The 10,153-nt window shown below is 41.0% G+C and overlaps 1 protein-coding gene across 2 annotated transcripts in view; it reads right to left on the bottom strand.

The window, feature by feature from the left end:
* NAA16 (N(alpha)-acetyltransferase 16, NatA auxiliary subunit) overlaps positions 1–10,153 on the bottom strand; it is a 126,592-nt gene that overhangs the window by 21,918 nt on the left and 94,521 nt on the right. For both annotated transcript variants that reach the window (XM_019524836.1, XM_019524837.1), the window contains 5 exons: positions 5,898–5,970; positions 5,484–5,653; positions 4,957–5,109; positions 2,685–2,813; positions 784–997 (listed from right to left, as the gene is read on the bottom strand). In XM_019524836.1, the coding sequence (XP_019380381.1) occupies positions 784–997; positions 2,685–2,813; positions 4,957–5,109; positions 5,484–5,653; positions 5,898–5,970 (739 nt within the window). The remainder of the gene's footprint in view (positions 1–783; positions 998–2,684; positions 2,814–4,956; positions 5,110–5,483; positions 5,654–5,897; positions 5,971–10,153) is intronic.

The raw sequence follows: 10,153 nt of genomic DNA on the forward strand, positions 1-10,153 counted from the left end.
AGGGGGATCTTGTGGCTGCCTACAACCTTACCAGGGGCCACCAGCAGGGACTCAGGGAAAGTCTGTTCACCAGGGCCCCCCTTGGAGTCACCAGGAACAATGGCCACAAGCTGAGGGAGGATAGGTTTAGGTTAGATATTAGGAAGAACTACTTCACTGTAAGGGTGGCCAGAGCCTGGAAGAGGCTTCCCAGAGAGGTGGTGCTCTCACCTTCCCTGGAAATCTTCAAGAGGAGACTGGATAGACACCTGGCTGGGGTCTTATGACCCCTCTCACCCCCAGTGCTCCTTCGTGCCCATGGCGGGGGGTCAGACTAGATGAACTGTCTAGGTCCCTTCCGACTCACTGATTCTATGACACACACGTACCATTTGTTCTCTGTGTCAACTCAGGGTCAAAGATCAGTTTAATCTGTTGCAAAAGTGATGAAGTCTAGGTATCTGGGGAGGAAAATACTTAACTATAAGGGTAATTGAGCATTGGAACAGGCTATCAAGGAAATCACTGAACCTCCATTTTTTTTCTTTTTAAAAATAATTTGATGTACTACACCAATTATTTTGGCACAGGTCTCCATTTTGCTTATCTAACAATTTAATACTATAAAAAGCTTTTGTAATAAAATGAATGCAAGGCATCTTTTCAGTCATTAATCAATGTTTTAGGACAGAAAAGTCTTCTATAAATACCAACAGATAATGATTTCATATAATTTAATATTATTTAGCATTCTAAAGGCTAATTGAGTAACAGACATGTTAATGTTCATTACTCTCTAGGTACCTGAATTCACTTCTTGTTCTTTGCTTTCGTTGGTTAGAGGATTATCACGTAGCTTCAAGTAGATTTCAATTGCTGATCGAGCAGCCTTAAAATAGAAGGCATGTTTCCTGAGCACATCTTCTAATCTCAGGAGGTCTACATAGGCACGAAGAGTCATCTTTCTCATGCAATATGTATGGAAGTCAAACTGATCATCTGTTATCTCAAAAAAATGCTTAAAAAAAAGAAAGAAAAATCTTCTTAAAACTTGCTTTATATTTTCTTATTATTACCATCTGTTAAAAAATATAAAGTGAAGTATAGTTTACAGACAATATTGATCAAGAGCAAGATTTTAACAATAATTAGTACTTAGAAGAATCTAGTGCTTCAGCACATCAGTGTCTCAGGATAAACTGAAGACAAAGGCTACTTGCAGACGTTAAAAAAACCACCCAAAAAACGTGCTGTACTGGAAGCAGCAGCATGTTGCTTCGACCCAGCTCTTCAGTGGCTGTATAGATCAGATGCTTCAGTGGGGCTTTTTGGTGGTTTTATCTAAAGCTGATTCAATCAGCTATTAGATAAAAGTGCCAAAAAAGCCCCACTGAAGTGCTCGATCTATACAGACGTTGGGTGAGCCAGGTCCAAATAATGTGCTGGCTCAGTGCAGGAGTGCGAGAAGTTTAAAGTTAAAGAGCTTTAATTTTTGTTTGGTTTTTTTCAACATCTGTAAGCAGCTGAAGAGAAAAAAAACTAAAAAAAGGAACAGTAACGTTTATTGATCTTTTTTCATCATTAAAAATACTATCACATTAACTGTCATTTAAAAAAAAAAAAGGAAACTGCTACAATCAATGTGTGTTACTAGTTTTAGATAAAAGCACATCAGAAGTTTTGACACTGTTGGATCTTTTTCTTTTTACAAGGGAACAAAATTATGGAAGCAGATAAAGATACATTACCCTAAAATTAAAAAATACTATATATCCAGTGTTTCAAAAGTGCATTAAGTCAACATCATAATTTTTACCTTAGAAGATCATCATCTACCCGTCAAACTGACTGAGGCAGTGGTTCTCAGCTTTTTAAAGACTCAAGACATTCCACAATTACTTTTCAGAATTTAGTGGCACTGCATTTAAAAACCAATTTATTTCTTACAGTGCACTCCATGGCACCCTTAAAAGGATCTCACAGGGTGGGCAGCAGCAGGCAAGGGATTAGGGAGCTTACAGTTGAGTCTTTAGACCCCCAAAGGAGGCAGGTGTCCTTGCAGGGGATGGAAGGGGGTGACAGTGGCCACTGGGTGCAGAGGCTGGTGCCAGGTGAGGGCAGCAGCGGCAGGACCTCACCCATGTCCTGCTTTTTCCACAATTTCCCCCCGTCTGTAGGTGAAGATGTGAGAGAAAGGCCCCTGATGCTTTGGCTACAGCTCCAGTGGCTTGAATGCTGGACCATTCCCTGCAGCGCCTTCCACCAGCTCTAGGAATGTGGGATGAGGACGAGAAGGAGTAAAGCTGAAAGAAAGCAGCCCCACACATGCCTGCCTATGGCAGACTATGCTGCATGGAGCATGGGAGCAGTCAGCACAAGGGTTGCTGGATGGGGAGTGGGGGTGGCAGAAGATTGCACTTTTCAGCATAGTTTATTCCCTTGCTCCTAGAGGTGGTGGGAGGGGCTGCGTGACGTGCTGCTGTGATGCGGGGAGGCAGGCACAGAGTCCCACACTAATGGAGGAGCCAGCCAGCACTTGCATCTTCTCACAAGCATCAGGCACTACAGCACCCCTCAAACAATCTTGCAACACCCTGGCAGAGACCCACTGGATTAAAGCAATGAATATTTGCATGAAGACTTTTATGCAGGGGAAAAAAACAAACAAAACAAAAAACACAACTCAAATCTTTTTAGCGACTTACCCTTTCCACTTCGTGACATTTTTTCAAGGCATCCCCGTATTTCCCTAATCTCTGATAAGCTGTTGCACATTCAGTCTGGAACCACATACACTGCATCTCATTGAGATTTTCCATAGCAGATGTTCCTTCCTGAAATAAGTAAGTTTAAACTATAGATACCAGCAGCTCCTGCTTGCCCCTAACTAACACTTGGCAACAACTAGCATAGGACTTTTGGTAAGAATAACCAGTCATCCATGAACACAAGGTGAAAGTCAGTATCTGCTAATGGTCACTGATTTAATAGTTACACAAGTTCTCAAAAGAAAAAAAATCATTCTTATTACAATACAATACAGTACAATAACTAATCTTTTCTGTAGCTTCTAGCTGTTACTCTATATTCCCCAAACCAAACTGGTACAGATTCAAATGCTTGAAAAACCTGCTTAACCTTTAAGCAGTTATTTCTCAACTTTCTTGAATTCACAGATAGCAGACACTGGTACTACAAAGAACAGGCCTGGGTTAAAGTCCACTTCCTGACTGCAGATGGAAACTATGGGGCAGTTTTTTGAATTAGGGTAACAGACGTGCATGGACTCTCGAGGTGAGTTTGTGTTTCTGTGGATGTGCCTCAATTCAGACTTCAGAGAAGTTCTTTAGTTTGTGCAAGGAATTCTAAGGCCAGGTAGTTGGAATAGGACATGCTGAATCAAGTTTTCTTCCCTTGTCCTCCTTCAAGTTTCAATATGGTTAGAAAAACTGTAATGCATCACCTAAGGTTCTAGGACATTTGCTGATTGTTTGCATATGCCAGGAAGAAATGTTTTATCCTTTGGATGCATTACTAACTTCCATTCTTTTTCCCATCTCCTAAAGCATCAGTTAGTGGCCACAGCTGGCCCCAACGGAAACACTGATGACTGGGAACATGTCCCCAGTGGGACTGAGAAACCACTCGGGTAGGTGCCTGGACAGCGACTGCAGGATCAGCATTTCCTGGCATCATACTCAGAACCAGAAAAGAATCTCCCCCAGACCAGACTGGCAAGAACGACTTGAGGGTTTCTACCTTCCTCTAATGTGAGGCATGACCCATTTCTTAGGGTTATTTAGGCCAGTGGTCCTCAACCTTTTTAGACTTGAGGCACCTCCCTGCCCCACCCAATAGACCTAAGAAACCTTCCTGAAAATGCCAGCTCTCAGTTTTCACTCAATTTTTGACTATACAAACAGAATAAATCAATTTTTCTGTTGCAAAGAACTCAAAGGCTACAGCAAGTTAGTAGATTTTTAACACTACGAATTCTTATTTGAAATCTCTGGGTTTATCATCTTGTGAATCATCTGTGCACACCTAACAGTTCTAACACTGCGTGGCACCTCTGAAAGGATCTCATGGCATCCTGGTTTAGAATCACTGGTTAATTAGGCACATTACTGCAAGGGCTTATGTCACTGAGAGTGCCTTTCATTAGCTCTACTCTTCTTCTCCAGTATGCTGGAGTTTTCTTGTGGCTTTAGGGGCTTGTCTAAGAGTACACCATGCTTTTAGCTACAGTGTATGGGCAGAACCAAATCAATATTCTTAGGCACTCTCTTGCACTGAATGTCATGACTGCATGGAGCAGGAAGCTGGACTCAAGTGATCCAGGTCCCTTCCAGGCCTGTGTTCCTACATTCCACATATAAAAAGCCAAGTTTGTTCCAAACACCTACTAGCTAGAAAGGCTAATACTACTAAATAATTTGACTTTTAAACATTTACTACATAAACTAACCCAAAGATGCTTTTATGAATTAGTTATACTAATTGACACAGTCATGCAACATGAACAAAGATAAAAAGATTAAAAGTAAAACCTACCAACAACATTCAAATGTTTCTCTTCAAAACCAGAGTGAATGAAAACATCAGTAAGGATCTAACTACATATAATCTGCTTCTCATAAATAAGATTATATACCAGAAAAAAAATTGAGTTCAATGTCCTCTGATATTCCTGATAAACCATCTTGGTTTTCACATTATACAAATCTACTGTAATCAGATCCATTTATACAAAATCTAAAGTAGGTCATTAAATCAAATTAAATTAAGAGTAGCTCCCTCATACTCCATACAGGAAAATTCTCTCGTTTTGTGAATTAGCAAAATACAGTGTTAGTATCAACAAATTCTAGAGCTTAACTTCAAGGAAAGAACTAGACAAAAATGTTTTTTCACATTTAATAAATCCATTTTCTTATAAAATGCTACCCATCTCCTCTTTAATGCAATAATTCCTACCCTTGTGAACTTGGAACACATCTCCTCAGCATCTTTCACCATATTAGCTCGTAGCATGTACTTTGCACATTTGGAGTTGATAAATCTGTCTGCTGTATCCAGAGACTGTGCCTCATCCATCCATTTGGCAGCTTCTTTGAGATTTCCTACATGCTATTATGGAAAAAGAGGATACATTTAAGCTTCAGTACTGAACAAACATTTGATTAACTAAAGAACTTTATAAATGTTTGTGCCAGTAACTATAAGTACCTTGGAAATCCTAAGCTAGTTTTTAACTTAACATTCTCTGGACTTTTCCAAACAGTGATGTGTCATCTTAAATTATAACAATTTACTCCAGAGTCAAAAAAATTTGGAAAAAAGAATGAGTTTAGATTTTCTTTATGCTGACAAGAGAGTGCCCCAAAAACATAATAAACAAATCACAACCCAGACCACCACATTATACAATTCTATAAAACAGTTTCAATTGATTAGGGCACTTTCACAGCCTATAATTTAACATACTTAAGTCAATTTTTTACCTTGTAAATTTTTGCTTTTAAATAGAACAGTTCTATTAATGTTGGAGTGCTTGCAATTGCAGCATTAATGTAATCCAAGGCCAATGAACACTGGCCAAGTTTGTCAAAGTGCTGTGCCAGGAAATACCGAACCCAAAGCAGTGTCGTTGGGGGCTCTCTCTCTCCATTTTCTGTAACAAAACAGATATAAAATTACAGTAACCAATAGGGTTGAAAACTTCATTTGAAAAAAATACACAAAAACCAAACTTAGCAAAAATCGGCTAAATTTGTCAAGTTGTTGTTTTTGTTTACAAAAACAAGACCTGTAATTATTTTCTGGCAAAAAGCAGCAGCACTCCAACAATTATTGATAACTGTTATCACACGGATTAGTAAGTGAAATGCAATTTTAAGAGGTGTACTGAAACTCACCATAAGGACTAAAAAGGTCACAGGTTTTCAGAGAGGCTTCATATCCAGTAACAAGTTCTTGGACTGTAGAAACCTAAATATGAAAAATAAAAATTAAGAGATTGGCTTTAAAGTATCATAAATGCTGGAAATGGGCTGACTAATCACATATTTTCAGTTAGAGTACATCACCTAAAATAAACTGAAGAAGGAAGCTAGAAGCCTTAATAGGAACAAGATACTGGATATGTCATTTAGGTTTAAAAAAAAGTCTAAAAAAAAATTCAAAAAATTTTCCTTTTCACTTTAAACAAGATCTCTCTTGCTCATCCGTTTAGATCAGAGGTTGGTAACCTTATGCCACTGCAGGTTTCTGCTTGTGAACCTAGCCCCAACCACAGGCTGTACCACCCCCCCCCAGTAGTCAGCAGATACTGTAAAGGGAATAGATAGAAATGGGCAGGAGCTAGGATCTCAGGCAGGGGTGGGCAAAATATGGCCCATGGGCTGGATCCAGTCTGCCAAGGCTGGGTAAAATAGGGCCTAGGGTGTGTCCCTTGGCTCTGCCTGGTGCAACCACAGGGGGAAGTACAGGCTGTGGTGCGTGCAGCCAGTCCCACCGTCTCCTGGCACAGTGGGGCTGGGGTAGCATGGCAGCCAGATTTCACTTCAGAGCAGTGGTGGCTCCTTCCAGCTGCTGCTGCCAGTGTCACTGCCCTTGCTGGACCCAACCCTGCTGCCCTGGCCACCCCAGCCCATCTATCCCACACCATGCGGGAGGACAGGGTCTCCAGGGAGACCAGCCCAGGACCTTCATGGGTAGGGTATGCTCAACTTGATGGATGGGATGGGGCCACAAGCGGGTGGGGAGCAGCGTCCAGAAGCAGGATGATCAGGCGTGGCTGGGACCAGGATCACAGCGTGGTGACATTGCGGGGCCAGGGCTTGGAGCACAGCCAATCTGTTCCCTGTGTCCCTGCCTATGGAAACAGCACTCACTGCAGGGATGTGTGGTCAGTGGATCATGGCTCTGCCCTGGGCTCCAGCCCCACACTATCACCACCCTGTGGCCCTCCCCTACTCCATTCCCTGTCCACCTGCAGCCCCATCCCATCCACCTGGCCAAGCATGCCGGCGAGGAGCCAGGTGGCTCCATGGAGCCACTTAGGGAGTTTTGGTGAGCTGCTGTGGGCTGGAGGAACAGGGGATAGCTGACGCAGCCTGGTACAGCAGGGGGGTGCTGACCCACCCCCTTAACTTTCTTCACCAAAACTGCCTGAGTGGTCCTCCAGCACAAATAAGTGCCTACCCCTGATTTTGGGGATGCCTCCTGTGATACAGCAGAGAATAAACTGAGCACAAAAAGCAACAGGACCCTAGAGATCCCCTCTTCTTTTGCTATGGTTGAAGTGTGCTGCTGATTTCCTAAGCCGCAGCAAGCTGGATTCAGTCTCTTCATGGGCTGGATCCAGCCCAGGGGCCATAGGTTGCTAACTTTGCAATTTAGATATTTTTTTCTAGGTACTTATTCTTGAAAATGCCAGGGGAAAAAATAAATGTATTTGATCAGTAAGCCTCCCATGACCTGATTACAGAATTATTTTGAGGTAGCTCAATTTTTTAATAGTAACCTTAAGACAACTCAGAGATTTAGAGAGGGTTAAGCATGTGCTTCCCATAACTAAGAAAAGGAATCATATCTGGCCTACTGAGTTCCTGTGAAATTAATATTTTAACGCCACTACGACTATTATATTATTAAAGAACTCAGGATTCCTAGAACCTCAGATATATACCCTTTCATGTTTTCAATTAAAGAAAGTTAATTGTAGCGTCAGCAAGTACTTATGTATGACAGAAGCGTATGCAGATTCTGTTCTGGACCAGACAGCACTAATCAAATGGTGCAACATACTTTCTGAACATTCTAAAATACAAAATAATCTAATTGGGCTCAAAGTACCTATGTTAACTTAGATTAAAAGCATGTCTTTTCAAAGGCAAGTAGCCAACTTCTCAAAAAATCCGAAGAAAGAAAGAAGAAAAATGAAAACTGCAACTAAAAATACACTGTATGCTCAAACCACTTAAAATGATTGCTGAATATAACAATTGTGAAAGGAGAGACCTACAGATGTTACATTATTGCATTAGCTGTTCATTGTTAAATTGGTGCAAGTAAAAAGGGTTTCCTAACCATGATCTTGGTCCTATAAAACAACATTAATCCAAAGGTAAAAAAGAATCAACTAATGTGAATACTCTGCAAAGTTAGCCAGTGTATCAATTTGAAAGATTTAACTTTAAAGGCAGAACAGAAAAAACTGAAGGTTTACCTAGAACAGGGGTTGGCAAAAAATTGAGCTGCAGGCCAAGTCCAGCCTGTGAAGAGGGTTTTATCCAGCTTGCTGTTAGTAAGTGGGCGATCAGGCCAAGGCCCTCCGCACCTAGGCCCAGCACCATGTGGCACAGGCTACTGGCAGCTCAGCAGAAGCAGAGGGGAGGGGAGGGTACAGACAGCTGGATCAGGACCACCACAGGGACTGGGAAGAGGCAGGCTGTATCTGGAGCAATGAGAAAGGGCAGTTGGCAGGTGCTGAGCCCATTAAGAATGGCACCTGAGCATCAGGTCAACCCAACACATGACTTTACTTTTAAAAAATGGGTGCGTCAAATCTCATTCATTTCAGTAGGGGGATGCCAGCCCAACATAGAACCATGCTCTGTTAATATGATCTGCTGTTAGTTGCCAACCCCTGCTGTAGAAGAGGAAACCAGAATGAATTCTGAAGGATACATCTTGGCTTCAAGAGAAAGTGAATGCCCTGGAAATCTGAACTGGCTTTAAGTTTATGTCCTTAAATATCTTTTGTTAACTATAATTTAGATAGAAAAATCTGAGTCTCTTTGACTTCATATATAGGTGTTTTCAAAACTGAGTTACTATTACCATTGTAAAGATGTTTAAGACTACAATATTTCTGAGGAATACCAAAGAGTGAGCGATTCACTCTGTGATCCAATTCACTGCAGTTAGTGCCATGCTATTAATATGCCCAGATGGCTTTTGAATGTATTTTTATAAATTTAAAAAACTCACTTCCCAAAATCACAGATTCCCACTGCCATATTCCTGGAAGAGCTTAAAAGGAAGCAGAAGAGCATCATTTCCTGTGTCAACAGTACTCAGTTTTGTTGGTCAAAAGGAGAGCTAAATATAGAATGGAAGGTCTTCCAATGATAATGTTCTGCCATCAGTCCCAACAGACCTTAAATTCTACACACTATTACCAGTGATTCTCAACCAACGTGCCAGGACACCCTGGGGGGCCACCAGATCCTCTGAAGGGTGCTATGAGGTGTTAGAAGATAAGCAGATAAAACTAAGCAGAGGAGCACAGGCTCAGGCTTGTCCCTGACTGGATGATCCTCCATTCCCACTGCCAGGCCCCTCTGCAAGGAAACAAGCACAGTAATCTATAATTTAGTTTTTGATTTTGGATGCTATTCAAAATTCAAAAAAGTGTTAGGGAAGGGTGCCTTAAGTCCAGAAAGGCTGAGAGCCACTACTTTAGGTAGAATTTATCTTGTTTCCTGCAACAAGTAGCTTTTAAAGTAAATAATACTTAAACCAAACCACACTTAAGTCAGTACCTATACCTTGAATTGCAGGTGGAGGCAATGAAGACTTTTGACAGGTGTAAAACATTCTACATAGCTACCAGTTAAGAAGGCTATCGTATTTTATACTAATAGAAGCTTTGAATCCACAAAAGACTGGGCCAACCACCTCCCTGGTTTCTAACGCATCTGTTCCTCTGCAATTTGTGTTCTGTTTTCTTATTTGCCCTAATCAAGAACCAAAATATATATGGTTCAATTTTTAAATGAATACAGAAGTTATGATACCCAAACCATTCCAATTATATGACAGTAAACCTTCTACCGGACTTTCAATGTATATATTCGAGAAACACAAGCTGAAGCTGGAATGCATATATCTTTTAAAGTTATTTACTGAAAATTAATGTCTTAAAAGTCACTCAAACTGAGGCTTTTGATTACTTCCTTCTTGCACATATATAACTCTTCCTTGGTAGAAAGAGGTTACTAAAACTATTTTTTCCAGCTTTAGTAAGAAGTACTATAGGGCAATTACACCCTTCTCTTGATATAGCTAGACTGTTTGGATCACTAGGGATATTTGTGTGGATCACTAGGGATATTTTAAGTGCCAAGCAAGAATGGGGTCTGCCTGTGCTAGTCACTGAACAGAG

Source organism: Gavialis gangeticus, unplaced genomic scaffold, assembly GCF_001723915.1.
Source record: "Gavialis gangeticus isolate Ggan-Ray unplaced genomic scaffold, GavGan_comp1, whole genome shotgun sequence".
Classification (NCBI taxonomy): Eukaryota; Metazoa; Chordata; order Crocodylia; family Gavialidae; genus Gavialis; species Gavialis gangeticus.